A 22,647-nucleotide genomic window follows, 5' to 3' on the forward strand; every position below is an offset into this window, starting at 1 on the left:
CTGATCTTTTGTGGACTCAGCTCCACTTTCCGGCCCGAACACCATAACCCTTAATCCCTTTATTCTTCAAAAAGCTATCTATCTTTATCTTAAAAATATTTAATGAAGGAGACTCAACTGCTTCACTGGGCAAGGAATTCCATAGATTTACAACTCTTTGGGTGAAGAAGTTCCTCCTAAACTCAGTCCTAAATCTACTTCCCCTTATTTTGAGGCTATGCCCCCTAGTTCTGCTTTCACCCGCCAGTGGAAACAACCTGCCCGCATCTATCCTATCTATTCCCTTCATAATTTTATATGTTTCTATAAGATCCCCCCCACATCCTTCTAAATTCCAACGAGTACAGTCCCAGTCTACTCAACCTCTCCTCGTAATCCAACCCCTTCAGCTCTGGGATTAACCTAGTGAATCTCCTCTGCACACCCTCCAGTGCCAGTACATCCTTTCTCAGGTAAGGAGACCAAAACTGAACACAATACTCCAGGTGTGGCCTCACTGACACCTTATTGCAGCATAACCTCCCTAGTCTTAGACGTTGCCAGGGGTGATGACATCAGATAATGGTTCACAGTTTACGTCAGAGGAATGTGGAATATTTCTCAATAGGAACGCAGTCAAACACTCTCTAACACCATCACATCACCCAGCATCGAATGGTGCTGTAGAAAGAAGTGCCCAGATGGTGAAGAGGTCTTTACAGATGTATTCACAAGGTGACAAAATATCTAGTTTGCAGATAGAGAATTCAAAAGATGTTACAGTCATCATTGGCATGGAAGGAGGCTACTCGCCCATTGAGTCCATGCAAGTAAGAATGGGGAGAGCTTCCCACCACCTCACTTGCCTCGTCTCCCGGAATGGCTCAGCAGAGTCATGGAGCCTATTCCTGCTCCTATTTGCTATTTATATCCTTATGTTGTCTCATCTTAGGTGAGGTACCTGTAGTCGGCCTCAGTGCCCAGGGATTGCAGGGTCGGGTCCTAATCCCGGTCACCATCCGAATATGACTCTCCACTGATTGGGGGGGGCTGGACTGGGGCCCAATTTGGAGGGCCTCAAAAATGAGCTCTGCCCACTTGAGGTGGCATAGTGGTATTGTTGCTGGACGAGTAACCCAGAGACCCAGCTCTGATGGAGGGGGTTCGAATCCCATCACCGCAAATGGTGAAATTTGAATTCAATAAAAAAGAATGGAATGAAAATTCTAACGATGACCATGAAACTATTGTTGATCGTCATAAAAACCCATCTGCCATCCTTACCTGGTCTGGCCTACCTGTGACTCCAGATCCACAGCAAGCTGGTTGACTCTTAAATGCCCTCAGGGATGGGCAAGAAATGCCAGCCCAGCCCAGCCAGCGATTCCCACATCCCACAACAATATTTATGCTCTATATTTTATATCTGATTAATTTTAAAATGCCTGCTCCATATTTCTAGCTCTAACCTCCAGCTCTTTCCACAGCTTTTCTAACTTTGCTCTGAATCCACACCCAGGCTGAACTAAACAAGCACAGAGATCATCAATTATAAGCCGATTCACATAATCAAACAGAGAACAATTGAAAACTAGAGGGCCCTGGGGTTTGCTGCTGGGTTACGAATGAAATGAAATGAAAATGAAATTAAATGAAATGAAAATCGCTTATTGTCACAAGTAGGCTTCAAATGAAGTTACTGTGAAAAGCCCCTAGTCGCCACATTCCGGCGCCTGTTCGGGGAGGCTGGTACGGGAATTGAACCGTGCTGCTGGCCTGCTTTGGTCTGCTTTAAAAGCCAGCGATTTAGCCCAGTGTGCTAAACCAGCCCCTGTGAAAGCGCACTCCACCTCATCAAGGGGAGATGAAAGTGGCACATTTCTCAACAGTCTGCAATGCACAAGGAAAGAAAACAAATGCAGCAGGCGATCAACAGAGGCAAACCACAGGGGTCCTTGGAGCTTCTTAGGTGGTTCTGATGCAAAGTCCTGTTTATGTCACCCACACAGGCTCAGCAAATTCTAGTTGTGTTCTTATCTCATCATTATTTTTCTTTTAAAAACAAATAGATGAGCCAAAGAGATTGATGCAAAAACGAATCCTACATGATGGAAGTTCTGCGAATCTACTCCTCAAGGCTAAATGCTTCTGTTGCACCACCTCTATCACCCAGAAGGGCAAGGGCAGCAGATACCTGGGAACCCCACCACCTGGAGGCTCCACTTCAAGTCACTCATTGTCCTGACTTGGAAATATATCACCGTTCCTTCACTGTCACTGGGGCAAAATCCTGGAACTCCCTCCCTAACAGCACTGTGGGTGTACCTACAGCACAGGGACTGCAGCGGTTGAAGAAGGCAGCTCACCCCCAATTGCCCTTACCAAGGCCAATTAGGGATGGGCAACAAATTCTGGCCTTGCCAATGACGCCCACATCTCGTGAACGAATAAGAAAAAAAAACACAAATGTATAATGACACACATGTGGGCAATTCAACCATATAAGGCCTCACCCCAACCTGATTCTGCCCTCTGCCGACTTCCACAACTCTCTGATAGTGACCAGGAACCTCCCTGTGGGTTGTCTTTGCTCACACCTCCCCTCCCACCCTGTAGCACTGAGGACAACAGCATGCACATCAGTCACAATGAGAAAGGGCAGTAAGATGTCTTACAACACCAGGTTAAAGTCCAACAGGTTTGTTTCGAATCACTAGCTTTCGGCGTACTGCTTGTTCCTCAGGTGAGTGAAGAGGTGGGTTCCACAGCCACATATATGGACAAAGCCAATGATGCAAGATGATACTTTGAATGCAAGTCTTTGCAGGTAATTAAGTCTTTACAGGTCCAGACAGTGTGACTGGAGAGAGGTATAGACACGGGTTAAAGAGGTGTGAATTGTCTCAAGCCAGGGCAGCTGGTAGGATTTCGCAAGCCCAGGCCAGATGGTGGTGGGGGGGTGGGGGGGGGGGGGGGGGGTGAATGTAATGCAACAGCAATCCAATGTCCCGGCCTGCAACTCATCCGCTTCATCCTGGATCACAACGTCTTCACCTTCGACAATAAGTTCTTCATCCAGACGCACGGATCAGCCGTGCAAAGACTCGCGTTCAATATATCATCTTGCATCATTGACATTGTCTCTATATTTGGTTGTCTTCATTCACCTGAGGAAGCTAGTGATTCGGAACAAACCTGTTGGACTTTAACCTGGTGTTGTAAGACTTCTTACTGTGCTCACCCCAGTCCAACGCCGGCATCTCCACATAATGAGAAAGTAGGGAGACTTGTATATATGTCACATCTTTCATGACCCCAGGGTGTTCCAAGGTACTTCTTAGCAAATGAAGCCGGACTGATTTTGAAGCGATAACGACCAGATAATCTGTTTTGTCTTTGAGATATCAGCTGAGGGATAAATATTGGTCAGAGAACTCGTCAAAACAGTCAGGCAAGGATCTTTCAACATACACCTGAGAGGGCAAATGGGGCCTCTTCTGAACATGGCGTCTGAAAGGTGGCACTTCTGCAAGGCCAGCACCCCCTCAGTGCTGTACTGAAGTGCCAACCTAGATTATTTACTCAAGTCTCTTAAGTGGTATTCAAACCCCTAAACTCTGAAGGGACTGAACCGGCTCTACACAGACAGGTGGATCGGATTGGATCAGAGGGCTTTAGTGGACCATGAAACTCAGTGGATATTTAACGCGACTGAGCGATGTTGTGTAGCGGGAGTTACATAAAGGAAGAAAAGGACCACTTGAATTTCGATAATGTCCCAAGGTGCTTTTTCAGCCAATGAAGCATTTCCGACCTGTAGTCGCTGCTGTGATGCAGAGAAACACGGCTACCTGCGCACAGCAAGATCCCGCGAGTACGATCGCTGACCCATTATCTTTTTGGTTGAGGGCTAAATTTCGGCTCCGGAACACAAATGAGAACGGGACGTTTCCAAAGAGGTGAGAGGCAGGCTGCACAGGGAAGTTTGGATCTTTTCTTGCGCCCCCCCCCCCCCCCCCCCCCCCCCCCCCCCCCCCTCTGTACTTACATTTCGGTGATGGTCTCCGGGAGGTTGGCCGGGATGGCGGTCAGGCCCTTCCCCCGACAGTCGACGATGCTGTTGCTGCACGTGCACACGGCAGGGCATGAACCAGACGCCAAGCCACAGGACTGGGACCGAGAGCCGTCCAAATAACCTGCAGCGGAACAACGGGGAGGAATAAAAAAGGGGGAATCTGCCAAACACAGGAACATAAGAAATAGACTCAGTAGGGAGCCGCTCGGCCCCTCCCAGCCTGATCCACCTTTCAATCAAATCTTCTACCTCAACTCCTATCCCCGCCCTCAATCTCCTTAGTGCCCACTAATCTAATGATCTGAGTCTTGAACATATTCAGTGACTGAGCTTCCACAGTCCTCTGGGTTTAGAGAATTACAAAGATTCACAACCCTTTGAGTGAAGAAATGTCCCCTCATCCCACCCTGAAGTGCCGGGGCCCATTGGTCTAGGTTGCACAGACAGGGGGAGGCATCCCCACAGCGTCTCCCTGTGAAGTCTCCTAAGAATTTAAAACACTGCGGCCTAAGGACCTTGGCTTGGATCTTCATGCCCCTGTTCGTTGGAGTGGAGGTGGCCAGGCAGAATACATAGCAGGCGGTAACCGATTCTAGGATTCCCATTCTCATCGCTGGCAAGTTTTAGTGGCACGGTATGGGGTTACATGGAGTGAGCCTGCATACAACACACCCTACAGTGCCAGCTCCATTGTGAGGGTGGCATTTCGAACCCTCCACAATTTTGTTAAGGTCAGGCCGGCTTCTGGAACAATGTGGTTCACACCAGCTCGGCGATGTCATGGACCATGGGGGAACTCTGTTCTGGAGGAGGGAACCTTTTCACAGGTAAGATCTAAAAGTGTTGGCAACGTTGACAGGGGCTGGTTTCGCACAGGGCTAAATAGCTGGCTTTGAAAGCAGACCAAGGCAGGCCAGCAGCACGGTTCAATTCCCGTACCAGTCTCCCCGAACAGGAGCCGGAATGTGGCAACGAGAGGCTTTTCACAGTAACTTTGTTTGAAGCCTACTTGTGACAACAAGCGATTTTCATTTTCATTTTCCATTGCATGTCATAATGTATGCTAATTAATGTATGTTTTTAATGCAGCGATTGATGATACTGCTTTGTTCTTGAAAGGTAAGTGACCATTACATTCACCAGCACAGTGTAAGTGGAAATGCCTTTAGATGCATGAGTATATATTATCCACTGGATAAAGTGCACTAAAGTGCACAATATTGATATTCAAATTTGACTGTATTGGTTGTCCCCTGTGATTTAATGTTTTTCATCATTTGACAGCACGGTAGCACAGTGGTTAGCACAATTGCTTCACAGCTCCAGGGTCCCAGGATCGATTCCAGCTTGGGTCACTGTCTGTGTGGAGTCTGCACATCCTCCCCGTGTGTGCGTGGGTTTCCTCCGGGTGCTCCGGTTTCCTCCCACAGTCCAAAGATGTGCAGGTTAGGTGGATTGGCCATGATAAATTGCCCTTAGTGTCCAAAATTGCCCTTAGTGTTGGGTGGGGTTACTGGGTTATGGGGATAGGGTGGCGGTGTTGACCTTGGGTAGGGTGCTCTTTCCAAGAGCCGGTGCAGACTCGATGGGCCGAATGGCCTCCTTCTGCACTGTAAATTCTATGATAATGGATTCAGTTCAGCTGTTGATACAGCTGTAAAGATGTCCGCGGACTTCTTTCATTTGACAGTTTTATGACCGCTTAATAGAATTGTGCTTTTAAGTGATTTTTGAAGATCTTTTCTGACTATGTTGACAGATTTATGATCAGTTCCTAGGATAATGGTTTTTATTCAGTGTTTTTTGAGTGAAAATTTGCTTACCTTGACAGTTTTATGACCACTTAACAGGATTCTGTTTTTTTGAAGTCGTTGAAAGACTTTTTTTATTTTGACGGTTAATGTTATTATAGGGCTCAACAGTTCTGTTCAGAATAGATACTCGCTAAATGGGCAATGGGTGTGTGTGTGTGAGGGGTATGGGGATAGGTAAGGTGCTACGAAGGGGCCACGCTTTTTAATAGGATGTGAGTGTTGCTGGCAAGGCCACCATTTGTTGTCCATCTCTGAATACACTGGAAGTGGCGATGGTAATGTCATTAGACTGGTAATCGAGAGGCCCAGGTTGTTGCTCTGGACAGGACATAAGTTCAAATCCCACCATAGCAGTTGGTGAAATTTAAATTCAATTAATTAATAAATTGGGAATTTAAAAAGCTGGTTTCAGTATGGCACAGGGCTAGATACAGAGTAAAGCTCCGTGTCCCCTTCAAACACTCTCAGGACAGATACAGCACGGGGGTTAGATACAGAGTAAAGCTCCCGCTACACTGTCCTCATCAAACACTCGCAGGACAGGTACAGCACGGGGTTAGATACAGAGTAAAGCTCCCTCTACACTGTCCCCATCAAACACTCCCAGGACAGGTACAGCACGGGGTTAGATACAGAGTAAAGCTCCCTCTACACTGTCCCCATCAAACACTCCCAGGACAGGTACAGCACGGGGTTAGATACAGAGTAAAGCTCCCTCTACACTGTCCCCATCAAACACTCCCAGGACAGATACAGCACGGGGTTAGATACAGAGTAAAGCTTCCTCTACACTGTCCCCATCAAACATTCCCAGGACAGGTACAGCACAGGGTTAAATACAGAGTGAAGCTCCTTCTACATCTCCCCATCAAACACTCCCAGGACAGGTACAACACGGGGTTAGATACAGAGTAAAGCTCCGTGTCCCCTTCAAACACTCTCAGGACAGATACAGCACGGGGGTTAGATACAGAGTAAAGCTCCCGCTACACTGTCCTCATCAAACACTCGCAGGACAGGTACAGCACGGGGTTAGATACAGAGTAAAGCTCCCTCTACACTGTCCCCATCAAACACTCCCAGGACAGGTACAGCACGGGGTTAGATACAGAGTAAAGCTCCCTCTACACTGTCCCCATCAAACATTCCCAGGACAGGTACAGCACAGGGTTAAATACAGAGTGAAGCTCCTTCTACATCTCCCCATCAAACACTCCCAGGACAGGTACAACACGGGGTTAGATACAGAGTAAAGCTCCCCCTACACTGTCCCCATCAAACACTCCCAGGACAGTTACAGCACGGGGTTAGATACAGAGTAAAGCTCCCTCGACACTGTCCCCACCAAACACTCCCAGAACAGGTACAGCATGGAGTTAGATACAGACTAAAGCTCCCACTGCACTGTCCCCATCAAACATTCCCAGGACAGGTCCAGCTCGGGGTTAGATACAGCGTAAAGCTCCCTCTACACTGTTCCCATCAAACACTCCCAGGCAGGTGCAGCACGGGGTTAGATATAGAGTAAAGCTCCCTCTACACTGTCCCCATCAAACACTCCCAGGACAGGTACAGTACGGGGTTAGATACAGAGTAAAGCTCCCTCTACACTGTCCCCAACAAACACTCCCAGGACAGGTACAGCATGGGGTTAGATACAGAGTAAAGCTCACTCTACACTGTCCCCATGAAACATTCCCAGGACAGGTACAGTACGGGGTTAGATACAGAGTAAAACTCCCTCTACACGGTCCACATCAAACACTCCCAGGACAGGTACAGCACGGGGTTAGATACAGAGTAACGCTCCCTCTACACTGTCCCCATCAAACACTCCCAGGACAGGTATAACACAGGGTTAGATACAGAGTAAAGCTCCCTCCACACTGTCCCCATCAAACACTCCCAGGACAGGTACAGCACGGGATTAGATACAGAGTAAAGCTCCCTCTACACTGTCTCCATTAAAACACTCCCAGGACAGGTACAGCACGGGGTTAGATACAGAGCAAAGCTCCCTCTACACTGTCCCCATCAAACACTCCCAGGACAGGTACAGCACGGGGTTAGATACAGAGTAAAGCTCCCTCTACACTGTCCCCATCAAACACTCCCAGGACAGCTACAGCACGGGGTTAGATACAGAGTAAAGCTCCCTCTACACTGTCCCCATCAAACACTCCCAGGACAGGTACAGCACGGGGTTAGATACAGAGTGAAGCTCCCTCTACACTGTACCCATCAAACACTCCCAAGACAGGTACAGCACGGGGATAGATACAGAATAAAGCGCCCTCTACACTGTCCCCATCAAACACTCCCAGAACAGGTACAGCACGGGGTTAGATACAGAGTAAAGCTCCCTCTACACTGTCCCCATCAAACACTCCCAGGACAGGTACAGCACGGGGTTAGATACAGAATAAAGCTCCCTCTACACTGTCCCTATCAAACTCTCCCAAGACAGGTACAGCACGGGGTTAGATACAGAGTAAAGCTCCCTCTACACTGTCCCCATCAAACACTCCCAGGACAGGTACAGCACAGGGTTACATACAGAGTAAAACTCCCTCTACACTGTCCCCATCAAACACTCCCAGGATAGGTACAGCACGGGGTTAGATACAGAGTAAAGCTCCCTCTACACTGTCCCCATCAAACACTCCCAGGACAGGTACAGCACGGGGTTAGATACAGAGTAAAGCTCCCTCTACACTGTCCCCATCAAACACTCCCAGGATAGGTACAGCACGGGGTTTGATACAGAGTAAAGCTCCCTCTACACTGTCCACATCAAACACTCCCAGGACAGGTACAGCACGGGGTTAGATACAGAACAAACATGTGAGGTGCTGAAAAGGGTGAAAATAAGCTGTGTGGTGTAAGTCGTCCAAATAAAAGCCCAATAGTCTGTTCAGCAAGAGTAGAGAATTGTTATTTGTTCAGCTGGGTCGTGTACCATGCAGTGATTATAAAGAGCAGACTTTCCACACTGTCCTTTCGTCTTAGTAATCATCAATCTCACAACATGAAAAGATACCAATTGTGTGAGGGCGTGTGCATGTGTGTCTCACACAGTGAGGCTGATGGGGGATGGATTGGGATTGAGAATTGAACACCGTTAAATTGATCATTTGAAACCACACACATCCTGACACAACACAAGCTTTCATCTTTCTATAACTCGGCTTGGGATGGAAGGTGGCCATCTTTAGTTGAGATGAGAAGGTGGTCCTGGGCCACTGCTTGAACCGCTGATAACTTCTTTTTGATACAACAGACCGTCTTTCGAGGTCACGTCACAGTTAAAAATCAACCAACACTGCTGTGGGTTTGGAGTCGCATATACACTCGACTGGGTAAGAACGTTGGATTTACATCTTCAGTAATGTGCCCGAGGTCAGGACTGACCCAAAACGCCATGGGCCGGGCAAGGAGGCAGGTCCCAAATCCACCCCAGCCAGAATGGGGGTCGACCTGGTCCCTGGGGAATACGAGGCTAATTGGATAGTTCCTCGAAAGAGCGATCATGTGGATAATGGGCCGAATGGCCACCTTCCGTAGCGTCGGGTTCTGTAAATCTAGGAATTCAGATTTTAAAACTGCTGCCGCAACATTTGAACTTATGTTTTATTTGTTATAAATTCAGTAGCTGTACCATGGCACTACCATGTTGGGCTCGGTTGCAACGGTGTACTCACTTACGGCTTGGCTCCACTCCTTTCTTTGCCCAGCAGCTAAAGCTGCTCTAACAGTCCCAATGCACGATGCTCGCAGCGCCCATTCCGACCACACTCACCCGTACAGGAGAACTCGTGCTTCTGTATCTCTGCCACATTCAGTCCGCGGAGATCCGGCGGCCCCGTGCACTGTGTAAACAGCCCGATCTGTGGGCGTTGGCGGAGCCATTGGGAGAGCCACGAGAGGTGGCAGTCACAGTACAGATGGTTGGAGTGTAGGCGACTGAGGGACAAAAATACAAAGAATCATTGAAGCTCAGCCGGTGTAGTCGGGCAGCCTGATCCCGGCACCCAAGGAGCAAACCGTCCCTCATTCCATATCAAATAGTTACCGTCACCCCGAAAGGCCCCAATATGGAGTGTGTAAGACATGTGAAGAAAAGGCCACAATATTGTCCCTGAAGAACGCCTGTCTCTAACCCGTGCTAAAAACTCCAACCTAACTCCAGGTTGATGGATTAAAGGAAATGTTATCATAGCTAAAAACAGTTTTACACCAACAACATTCATCTTCAGATGAAGACTGACTCCCCGAGGCCACCTCTCCCCAAATGATGATTTTTCCTCTCTAACTTGTGCAGCCAAGACTGAGTTGGGCTCAACGATGAAGCATCCTGCAGTTGATTAGCCCACCCAGCTCAGGTGGCTGGGCAGCTGGTTCGTGATGCAGGGCGAGTCCAGCAGCACGGCTTCAATTCCCACACCGGCTGAGGTTATTCATGACATTCTCGACCTAGCCCCCCGCCTGAGGTGTGGTGACCCTCAGGTTAAATCACCACCAGTCAGCTCCCCCCCATTGAAAAGGGAAAGCAACATACGGTCACCTGGACTGCGGTGACTTTACTTTACTTTAGTTGATTAGCCCACCTGGAACCCACAACCTCAGCTCACCGGGAAGGACAGATGCCCAACACTGAAAGGCAGCCAGCATTTAAGGAGCTGTACCCCAGAATATCTTTCAGGTATGAATGGTGGTGGGAAGAAGAATTAAATGCTGGACTTTCTCTCTCACTAAATCAAGAAAGACAATCTTACATTTGTATGATGCACTATCAATGACGACGAGACGAGAGTAGAGAGTAATCGAGGATTTATTACGCAGAGAAGTGTTGCCTCCTACAGCTGCTGCTGAAATGGCTGCAGCTCGGTGAGCACACACATTTATACTCCACCTACTGGGTGGAGCCAGCAGTCAGGAATCTACCCCCGTACCTGTAGTACAGGAGCCTTACCGTATTACCTCTCATATACGTATTATACAAACAGTGGTGACTACCACATTGTATATCGGCTTTTATAGTCTCGGCACGTCCCAAAGTGCTTCACCACCAACTAGGTGCTTGTGAAACATGGTCACTATTGTGATGTAGGAAACACAGCAGCTCATTTACACTCAGCAAGACTCCACAAACAGCAATATAATAATCTCCAGAAAATGTATTTCCTTTTATTGACGTTAGTTAAGAGGCAAATATTAGCCCAAGACACAGGAAGTACACTCCGGCTCTTTTCCAAAATACTGACGCACGAGGAGTCGGATGAGAAGGCATACACGGGCCAAGATTCTCCGTGGCAGGTCCGTCACATTACCACTGCCAGTCAGGACAGTGAATTCATCCCTCAGTCAAATCTCCATTCACTGCAGCGGAACTGGAGAATCCCACTGCCCTGACCGGACACAGAATCCCGCTGCCCTGACCGGACACAGAATCCCGCTGTCCTGACCGGACACAGAATCCCGCTGCCCTGACCGGACACAGAATCCTGCTGCCCTGACCGGACGGGGAATCCCGCTGCCCTGACCGGAAGGAGAATCCCGCTGACCTGACCAGACGGAGAATCCCGCTGCCCTGACCGGACGGAGAATCCCGCTGCCCTGACCGGACACAGAATCCCGCTGCCCTGACCGGACACAGAATCCCGCTGCCCTGACCAGACACAGAATGCCGCTGCCCTGACCGGACGGAGAATCCCGCTGCCCTGACCGGACACAGAATCCCGCTGCCCTGACCGGACACAGAATCCCGCTGCCCTGACCAGACACAGAATCCCGCTGTCCTGACCAGACGGAGAATCCCGCTGCCCTGACCGGACGGAGAATCCCGCTGCCCTGACCGGACACAGAATCCAGCTGCCCTGACCGGACACAGAATCCCGCTGCCCTGACCGGACGCAGAATCCCGCTGCCCTGACTGGACGCAGAATCCCGCTTCCCTGACCGGACGCAGAATCTCGCTGCCCTGACCGGACGCAGAATCCCGCTGCACTGACCGGACGCAGAATCCCGCTGCCCTGACCGGACACAGAATCCCGCTGCCCTGACCGGACACAGAATCCCGCTGCCCTGACCGGTCGGAGAATCCCGCTGCCCTGACCGGTCGGAGAATCCCGCTGCCCTGACCGGACACAGAATCCCGCTGCCCTGACCAGACGGAGAATCCCGCTGCACTGACCGGACACAGAATCCCGCTGCCCTGACCGGACACAGAATCCCGCTGCCCTGACCGGACACAGAGTCCCGCTGCCCTGACCGGACACAGAATCCCGCTGCCCTGACCGGACACAGAATCCCGCTGCCCGGACCGGACACATAATCCCGCTGCCCTGACCGGACACAGAATCCCGCTGCCCTGACCGGACACAGAATCCCGCTGCCCTGACCGGACACAGAATCCCGCTGCCCTGACCGGACGCAGAATCCCGCTGCCCTGACCGGACGCAGAATCCCGCTGCCCTGACCGGACGCAGAATCCCGCTGCCCTGACCGGACGCAGAATCCCGCTGCCCTGAACGGACACAGAATCCCGCTGCCCTGACCAGACACAGAATCCCGCTGCCCTGACCGGACACAGAATCCCGCTGTCCTGACCGGTCGGAGAATCCCGCTGCCCTGACCGGACACAGAATCCCGCTGCCCTGACCGGACACAGAATCCCGCTGCCCTGACCGGACGGACAATCCCGCTGCCCTGACCGGACATAGAATCCCGCTGCCCTGACCAGACGGAGAATCCCGCTGCCCTGACCGGACACAGAATTCCGCTGCCCCGGCCGGACACAGAATCCCGCTGCCCTGACCGGACACAGAATCCCGCTGCCCTGGCCGGGCAGAGAATCCCGCTGTCCTGACCGGACACAGAATCCCGCTGTCCTGACCGGACACAGAATCCCGCTGCCCTGACCGGACACAGAATCCCGCTGCCCTGACCGGATACAAAATCCCGCTGCCCTGACCGGACACAGAATCCCGCTGCCCTGACCGGACGGAGATCCCGATGCCCTGACCGGATGGAGAATCCCGCTGCCCTGAACGGACACAGAATCCCGCTGCCCTGACCAGACACAGAATCCCGCTGTCCTGACCGGACACAGAATCCCGCTGTCCTGACCGGACACAGAATCTCACTACCCTGACCGGACACACAATCCCGCTGCCCTGACCGGATGGACAATCCCGCTGCCCTGACCGGACATAGAATCCCGCTGCCCTGACAAGACGGAGAATCTCGCTGCCCTGACCGGACACAGAATTCCGCTGCCCCGGCCGGACACAGAATCCCGCTGCCCTGACCGGACACAGAATCCCGCTGCCCTGGCCGGACAGAGAATCCCGCTGTCCTGACCGGACACAGAATCCCGCTGTCCTGACCGGACACAGAATCCCGCTGCCCTGACCAGACGGAGAATCCCGCTGCCCTGACCGGACACAGAATCCCGCTGCCCTGACCGGACTCAGAATCCCGCTGCCCTGACCGGACTCAGAATCCCGCTGCCCTGACCAGACGGAGAATCCCGCTGCCCTGACCTGACACAGGATCCCGCTGCCCTGACCGGACACCGAATCCCGCTGTCCTGACCGGACACAGAATCCCGCTGCCCTGACCGGACGGAGAATCCCGCTGCCCTGACCGGACGGGGAACCCGCTGCCCTGACCGGACACCGAATCCCGCTGCCCTGACCGGAGACAGAATCCCGCTGCCCTGACCGGATCCAAAATCCCGCTGCCCTGACCGGACGGAGAATCCCGCTGCCCTGACCAGACACAGAATCCCGCTGTCCTGACCGGATACAGAATCCCGCTGTCCTGCCCGGACACAGAATCCCGCTGCCCTGACCGGACACAGAATCCCGCTGTCCTGACCGGATACAGAATCCCGCTGTCTTGACCGGACACAGAATCCCGCTGCCCTGAGCAGACACAGAATCCCGCTGCCCTGACCGGACGGACAATCCCGCTGCTCTGACCGGACACAGAATCCCGCTGCCCTGACCGGACACAGAATCCCGCTGCCCTGACCGGACACAGAATCCCGCTGCCCTGACCGGACGCAGAATCCCGCTGCCCTGACCGGACGCAGAATCCCGCTGCCCTGACCGGACGCAGAATCCCGCTGCCCTGACCGGACGCAGAATCCCGCTGCCCTGACCGGACACAGAATCCCGCTGCCCTGACCGGACACAGAATCCCGCTGCCCTGACCGGTCGGAGAATCCCGCTGCCCTGACCGGTCGGAGAATCCCGCTGCCTGACCGGACACAGAATCCCGCTGCCCTGACCAGACGGAGAATCCCGCTGCACTGACCGGACACAGAATCCCGCTGCCCTGACCGGACACAGAATCCCGCTGCCCTGACCGGACACAGAGTCCCGCTGCCCTGACCGGACACAGAATCCCGCTGCCCTGACCAGACACAGAATCCCGCTGCCCTGACCGGACACAGAATCCCGCTGCCCTGACCGGACACAGAATCCCGCTGCCCGGACCGGACACAGAATCCCGCTGCCCTGACCGGACACAGACTCCCTCTGCCCTGACCGGATACAAAATCCCGCTGCCCTGACCGGACACAGAATCCCGCTGCCCTGACCGGACGGAGATCCCGATGCCCTGACCGGACACAGAATCCCGCTGCCCTGACCGGACGGAGATCCCGATGCCCTGACCGGACACAGAATCTCACTACCCTGACCGGACACAGAATCCCGCTGCCCTGACCGGACACAGAATCCCGCTGCCCTGACCGGACGGAGAATCCCGCTGCCCTGACCAGACACAGAATCCCGCTGCCCTGACCGGACACAGAATCCCGCTGCCCTGACCGGACACAGAATCCCGCTGCCCTGACCGGACACAGAATCCCGCTGCCCTGACCAGACACAGAATCCCGCTGTCCTGACCGGACACAGAATCCCGCTGCCCTGACCGGATGGACAATCCCGCTGCCCTGACCGGACACAGAATCCCGCTGCCCTGACCGGACACAGAATTCCGCTGCCCCGGCCGGACACAGAATCCCGCTGCCCTGACCGGACACAGAATCCCGCTGTCCTGACCGGACACAGAATCCCGCTGCCCTGACCAGACGGAGAATCCCGCTGCCCTGACCGGACACAGAATCCCGCTGCCCTGACCGGACACAGAATCCCGCTGCCCTGACCAGACGGAGAATCCCGCTGCCCTGACCTGACACAGGATCCCGCTGCCCTGACCAGACACAGAATCCCGCTGTCCTGACCGGACACAGAATCCCGCTGCCCTGACCGGACACAGAATTCCGCTGCCCCGGCCGGACACAGAATCCCGCTGCCCTGACCGGACACAGAATCCCGCTGTCCTGACCGGACACAGAATCCCGCTGCCCTGACCAGACGGAGAATCCCGCTGCCCTGACCGGACACAGAATCCCGCTGCCCTGACCGGACTCAGAATCCCGCTGCCCTGACCGGACACAGAATCCCGCTGCCCTGACCAGACGGAGAATCCCGCTGCCCTGACCTGACACAGGATCCCGCTGCCCTGACCGGACACCGAATCCCGCTGTCCTGACCGGACACAGAATCCCGCTGTCCTGACCGGACACAGAATCCCGCTGCCCTGACCAGACGGAGAATCCCGCTGCCCTGACCGGACACAGAATCCCGCTGCCCTGACCGGACTCAGAATCCCGCTGCCCTGACCGGACTCAGAATCCCGCTGCCCTGACCAGACGGAGAATCCCGCTGCCCTGACCTGACACAGGATCCCGCTGCCCTGACCGGACACCGAATCCCGCTGTCCTGACCGGACACAGAATCCCGCTGCCCTGACCGGACGGAGAATCCCGCTGCCCTGACCGGACGGGGAACCCGCTGCCCTGACCGGACACCGAATCCCGCTGCCCTGACCGGAGACAGAATCCCGCTGCCCTGACCGGATCCAAAATCCCGCTGCCCTGACCGGACGGAGAATCCCGCTGCCCTGACCAGACACAGAATCCCGCTGTCCTGACCGGATACAGAATCCCGCTGTCCTGCCCGGACACAGAATCCCGCTGCCCTGACCGGACACAGAATCCCGCTGTCCTGACCGGATACAGAATCCCGCTGTCTTGACCGGACACAGAATCCCGCTGCCCTGAGCAGACACAGAATCCCGCTGCCCTGACCGGATGGACAATCCCGCTGCTCTGACCGGACACAGAATCCCGCTGCCCTGACCGGACACAGAATCCCGCTGCCCTGACCGGACACAGAATCCCGCTGCCCTGACCGGACGCAGAATCCCGCTGCCCTGACCGGACGCAGAATCCCGCTGCCCTGACCGGACGCAGAATCCCGCTGCCCTGACCGGACGCAGAATCCCGCTGCCCTGACCGGACACAGAATCCCGCTGCCCTGACCGGACACAGAATCCCGCTGCCCTGACCGGTCGGAGAATCCCGCTGCCCTGACCGGTCGGAGAATCCCGCTGCCTGACCGGACACAGAATCCCGCTGCCCTGACCAGACGGAGAATCCCGCTGCACTGACCGGACACAGAATCCCGCTGCCCTGACCGGACACAGAATCCCGCTGCCCTGACCGGACACAGAGTCCCGCTGCCCTGACCGGACACAGAATCCCGCTGCCCTGACCAGACACAGAATCCCGCTGCCCTGACCGGACACAGAATCCCGCTGCCCTGACCGGACACAGAATCCCGCTGCCCGGACCGGACACAGAATCCCGCTGCCCTGACCGGACACAGACTCCCTCTGCCCTGACCGGATACAAAATCCCGCTGCCCTGACCGGACACAGAATCCCGCTGCCCTGACCGGACGGAGATCCCGATGCCCTGACCGGACACAGAACCCCGCTGCCCTGACCGGACGGAGATCCCGATGCCCTGACCGGACACAGAATCTCACTACCCTGACCGGACACAGAATCCCGCTGCCCTGACCGGACACAGAATCCCGCTGCCCTGACCGGACGGAGAATCCCGCTGCCCTGACCAGACACAGAATCCCGCTGCCCTGACCGGACACAGAATCCCGCTGCCCTGACCGGACACAGAATCCCGCTGCCCTGACCGGACACAGAATCCCGCTGCCCTGACCAGACACAGAATCCCGCTGTCCTGACCGGACACAGAATCCCGCTGCCCTGACCGGATGGACAATCCCGCTGCCCTGACCGGACACAGAATCCCGCTGCCCTGACCGGACACAGAATTCCGCTGCCCCGGCCGGACACAGAATCCCGCTGCCCTGACCGGACACAGAATCCCGCTGTCCTGACCGGACACAGAATCCCGCTGCCCTGACCAGACGGAGAATCCCGCTGCCCTGACCGGACACAGAATCCCGCTGCCCTGACCGGACACAGAATCCCGCTGCCCTGACCAGACGGAGAATCCCGCTGCCCTGACCTGACACAGGATCCCGCTGCCCTGACCAGACACAGAATCCCGCTGTCCTGACCGGACACAGAATCCCGCTGCCCTGACCGGACACAGAATTCCGCTGCCCCGGCCGGACACAGAATCCCGCTGCCCTGACCGGACACAGAATCCCGCTGTCCTGACCGGACACAGAATCCCGCTGCCCTGACCAGACGGAGAATCCCGCTGCCCTGACCGGACACAGAATCCCGCTGCCCTGACCGGACTCAGAATCCCGCTGCCCTGACCGGACACAGAATCCCGCTGCCCTGACCAGACGGAGAATCCCGCTGCCCTGACCTGACACAGGATCCCGCTGCCCTGACCGGACACCGAATCCCGCTGTCCTGACCGGACACAGAATCCCGCTGCCCTGACCGGACGGGGAATCCCGCTGCCCTGACCGGACACCGAATCTCGCTGTCCTGACCGGACACAGAATCCCGCTGCCCTGACCGGAGACGGAATCCCGCTGCCCTGACCGGATCCAAAATCCCGCTGCCCTGACCGGACGGAGAATCCCGCTGCCCTGACCAGACACAGAATCCCGCTGTCCTGACCGGACACAGAATCCCGCTGTCCTGACCGGACACAGAATCCCGCTGCCCTGACCGGACACAGAATCCCGCTGTCCTGACCGGATACAGAATCCCGCTGTCTTGACCGGACACAGAATCCCGCTGCCCTGACCAGGCACAGAATCCCGCTGCCCTGACCGGACACAGAATCCCGCTGTCCTGACCGGACACAGAATCCCGCTGTCCTGACCGGATGGACAAGCCCGCTGCCCTGACCGGACACAGAATCCCGCTGCCCTGACCGGACACAGAATCCCGCTGCCCTGACCGGACACCGAATCCCGATGCCCTGACCGGACACAGAATCCCGCTGCCCAGACTGGACACAGAATCCCGCTGCACTGGCCGGACATAGAATCCCGCTGCCCAGACTGGACACAGAATCCCGCTGCCCTGACCAGACGGAGAATCCCGCTGTCCTGACCGGACACAGAATCCCGCTGCCCTGACCAGACACACGATCCCGCTGCCCTGACCCGATGGAGAATCCCGCTGCCCTGACCGGACACAGGGGGCGAAATTCTCCTACCCGCCCCGCCACATTTCTGCGCCGACCGGCCGGCGGGAGTCTCCGTAACACCGGCCGGTCAATGGGGTTTCCCATTGTGGGGCAGCCCCACGCCGTCGGGAAACCCCCGGGCGCTGGCAAAACGGAGACTCCCGCCTGCGGAGAATGACGCCCAGGATCCCGCTGCCCTGACCGGACACAGAATCCCGCTGCCCTGACCGGACACAGAATCCCGCTGCCCTGACCGGACACAGAATCCCGCTGTCCTGACCTGACACAGAATCCCGCTGCCCTGACCGGATACAAAATCCCGCTGTCCTGACTGGTCGGAGAATCCCGCTGCCCTGACTGGTCGGAGAATCCCGCTGCCCTGACCGGACACAGAATCCTGCTGTCCTGACCGGACGGAGAATCCCGCTGCCCTGACCGGACACAGAATCCCGCTGCCCTGACCGGTCGGAGAATCCCGCTGCCCTGACTGGTCGGAGAATCCCGCTGCCCTGATCGGACACAGAATCCCGCTGCCCTGACCGGACACAGAATCCAGCTGACTTGACCGGACACAGAATCCCGCTGCCCTGATCGGACTCAGAATCCCGCTGTCCAGACCGGACCCAGAGTACCGCTGTCCTGACCGGACACAGAATCCCGCTGCCCTGACCGGACACAGAATCCCGCTGTCCTGACCGGACACAGAATCCCGCTGCCCTGACCGGACACAGAATCCTGCTGTCCTGACCGGACGGGCAATCCCGCTGCCCTGACCGGACGGAGAATCCCGCTGTCCTGACGGGACACAGAATCCCGCTGCCCTGACCGGACACAGAATCCCGCTGCCATGACCGGACACAGAATCCCGCTGCCCTGACCGGACACAGAATCCCGCTGCCCTGACCGGACACAGAATCCCGCTGCCCTGACCAGACGGAGAATCCCGCTGCCCTGACCGGACACAGAATCCCGCTGCCCTGACCGTACACAGAATCCCGCTGCCCTGACCGGACACAGAATCCCGCTGCCCTGACCGGACACAGAATCCCGCTGTCCTGACCGGACACAGAATCCCGCTGCCCTGACCGGATGGACAATCCCGCTGCCCTGACCGGACACAGAATCCTGCTGCCCTGACCGGACACAGAATTCCGCTGCCCCGGCCGGACACAGAATTCCGCTGCCCCGGCCGGACACAGAATCCCGCTGCCCTGACCGGACACAGAATCCCGCTGCCCTGGCCGGACAGAGAATCCCGCAGTCCTGACCGGACACAGAATCCCGCTGCCCTGACCTGACACAGGATCCCGCTGCCCTGACCGGACACCGAATCCCGCTGTCCTGACCGGACACAGAATCCCGCTGCCCTGACCGGACGGGGAATCCCGCTGCACTGACCGGACACCGAATCTCGCTGTCCTGACCGGACACAGAATCCCGCTGCCCTGACCGGAGACAGAATCCCGCTGCCCTGACCGGATCCAAAATCCCGCTGCCCTGACCGGACGGAGAATCCCGCTGCCCTGACCAGAGACAGAATCCCGCTGTCCTGACCGGATACAGAATCCCGCTGTCCTGACCGGACACAGAATCCCGCCGCCCTGACCGGACACAGAATCCCGCTGTCCTGACCGGATACAGAATCCCGCTGTCCTGACCGGACACAGAATCCCGCTGCCCTGACCAGACACAGAATCCCACTGCCCTGACCGGACACAGAATCCCGCTGCCCTGACCGGATGGACAATCCCGCTGCCCTGACCGGACACAGAATCCCGCTGTCCTGACCGGACACAGAATCCCGCTGTCCTGACCGGACACAGAATCCCGCTGCCCTGACCGGACACAGAATCCCGCTGCCCTGACCAGACGGAGAATCCCGCTGCCCTGACCGGACACAGAATCCCGCTGCCCTGACCGGACTCAGAATCCCGCTGCCCTGACCGGACACAGAATCCCGCTGCCCTGACCGGACGGAGAATCCCGCTGCCCTGTCCGGACTCAGAATCCCGCTGCCCTGACCGGACACAGAATCCCGCTGCCCTGACCGGACTCAGAATCCCGCTGCCCTGACCGGACACAGAATCCCGCTGCCCTGACCAGACAGAGAATCCCGCTGCCCTGACCTGACATAGGATCCCGCTGCCCTGACCGGACACCGAATCCCGCTGTCCTGACCGGACACAGAATCCCGTTGCCCTGACCGGACGGGGAATCCCGCTGCCCTGACCGGACACCGAATCTCGCTGTCCTGACCGGACACAGAATCCCGCTGCCCTGACCGGAGACAGAATCCCGCTGCCCTGACCGGATCCAAAATCCCGCTGCCCTGACCGGACGGAGAATCCCGCTGCCCTGACCAGAGACAGAATCCCGCTGTCCTGACCGGATACAGAATCCCGCTGTCCTGACCGGACACAGAATCCCGCTGCCCTGACCGGACACAGAATCCCGCTGTCCTGACCGGATACAGAATCCCGCTGTCCTGACCGGACACAGAATCCCGCTGCCCTGACCAGACACAGAATCCCGCTGCCCTGACCGGGTGGACAATCCCGCTGCCCTGACCGGACACAGAATCCCGCTGCCCTGACCGGACACAGATTCCCGCTGCCCTGACCGGACACAGAATCCCGCTTCCCTGACCGGATGGACAATCCCGCTGCCCTGACCGGACACAGAATCCCGCTGTCCTGACCGGACACAGAATCCCGCTGTCCTGACCGGATGGACAATCCCGCTGCCCTGACCGGACACAGAATCCCGCTGCCCTGACCGGACACAGAATCCCGCTGCCCTGACCGGACACAGAATCCCACTGTCCTGACCGGACACAGAATCCCGCTGTCCTGACCGGACACAGAATCCCGCTACCCTGACCGGTCGGAGAATCCCGCTGTCCTGACCGGACACAGAATCCCGCTGCCCTGACCGGACACCGAATCCCGCTGCCCTGACCGGACACAGAATCCCGCTGCCCTGACCGGACACAGAATCCCGCTGCCCAGACTGGACACAGAATCCCGCTGCCCTGGCCGGACACAGAATCCCACTGCCCTGACCAGACGGAGAATCCCGCTGTCCTGACCGGACACAGAATCCCGCTGCCCTGACCAGACACAGGGGGCGAAATTCTCCTACCCGCCCCGCCACATTTCTGCGTCGACTGGCCGGCGGGAGTCTCCGTAACACCGGCCGGTCAATGGGGTTTCCCATTGTGGGGCAGCCGCACGTCTTCGGGAAACCCCCGGGCGCTGGCAAAACGGAGACTCCCGCCTGTGGAGAATGACGCCCAGGATCCCGCTGCCCTGACCGGACACAGAATCCCGCTGCCCTGACCGGACACAGAATCCCGCTGTCCTGACCTGACACAGAATCCCGCTGCCCTGACCGGATACAAAATCCCGCTGCCCTCACTGGTCGGAGAATCCCGCTGCCCTGACTGGTCGGAGAATCCCGCTGCCCTGATCGGACACAGAATCCCGCTGCCCTGACCGGACACAGAATCCCGCTGTCCTGACCGGACGGAGAATCCCGCTGCCCTGACCGGACACAGAATCCCGCTGCCCTGACCGGTGGGAGAATCCCGCTGCCCTGACTGGTCGGAGAATCCCGCTGCCCTGATCGGACACAGAATCCCGCTGCCCTGACCGGACACAGAATCCAGCTGCCCTGACCGGACACAGAATCCAGCTGACTTGACCGGACACAGAATCCCGCTGCCCTGATCGGACTCAGAATCCCGCTGTCCAGACCGGACACAGAGGACCGCTGTCCTGACCGGACACAGAATCCCGCTGCCCTGACCGGACACAGAATCCCGCTGTCCTGACCGGACACAGAATCCCGCTGCCCTGACCGGACACAGAATCCCGCTGCCCTGACCGGACACAGAATCCCGCTGCCCTGACCAGACGGAGAATCCCGCTGTCCTGACCGGACACAGAATCCCGCTGCCCTGACCGGACACAGAATCCCGCTGCCCTGACCGGACACAGAATCCCGCTGCCCTGACCGGACACAGAATCCCGCTGTCCTGACCGGACGGGGAATCCCGCTGCCCTGACCGGACACAGAATCCCGCTGTCCTGACCGGACACAGAATCCCGCTGCCCTGACCGGACACAGAATCCCGCTGCCCTGACCGGACACAGAATCCCGCTGCCCTGACCAGACGGAGAATCCCGCTGTCCTGACCGGACAGAGAATCCCGCTGTCCTGACCGGACACAGAATCCCGCTGTCCTGACCGGATGGACAATCCCGCTGCCCTGACCGGAC

At 56.5% G+C, this 22,647-nt stretch overlaps 1 protein-coding gene across 5 annotated transcripts in view; it reads right to left on the bottom strand.

Annotated features, from left to right (window-relative positions):
* The window catches only part of LOC140393331 (slit homolog 1 protein-like), a 477,252-nt gene that overhangs the window by 240,661 nt on the left and 213,944 nt on the right, over positions 1 to 22,647 (bottom strand). For all 5 annotated transcript variants that reach the window (XM_072479670.1, XM_072479671.1, XM_072479669.1 and 2 more), the window contains exons 8-9: positions 9,668 to 9,831; positions 4,028 to 4,175 (exon numbers count right to left, since the gene is read on the bottom strand). In XM_072479670.1, the coding sequence (XP_072335771.1) occupies positions 4,028 to 4,175; positions 9,668 to 9,831 (312 nt within the window). The remainder of the gene's footprint in view (positions 1 to 4,027; positions 4,176 to 9,667; positions 9,832 to 22,647) is intronic.

This window comes from Scyliorhinus torazame, chromosome 16 (genome assembly GCF_047496885.1).
Source record: "Scyliorhinus torazame isolate Kashiwa2021f chromosome 16, sScyTor2.1, whole genome shotgun sequence".
Classification (NCBI taxonomy): Eukaryota; Metazoa; Chordata; class Chondrichthyes; order Carcharhiniformes; family Scyliorhinidae; genus Scyliorhinus; species Scyliorhinus torazame.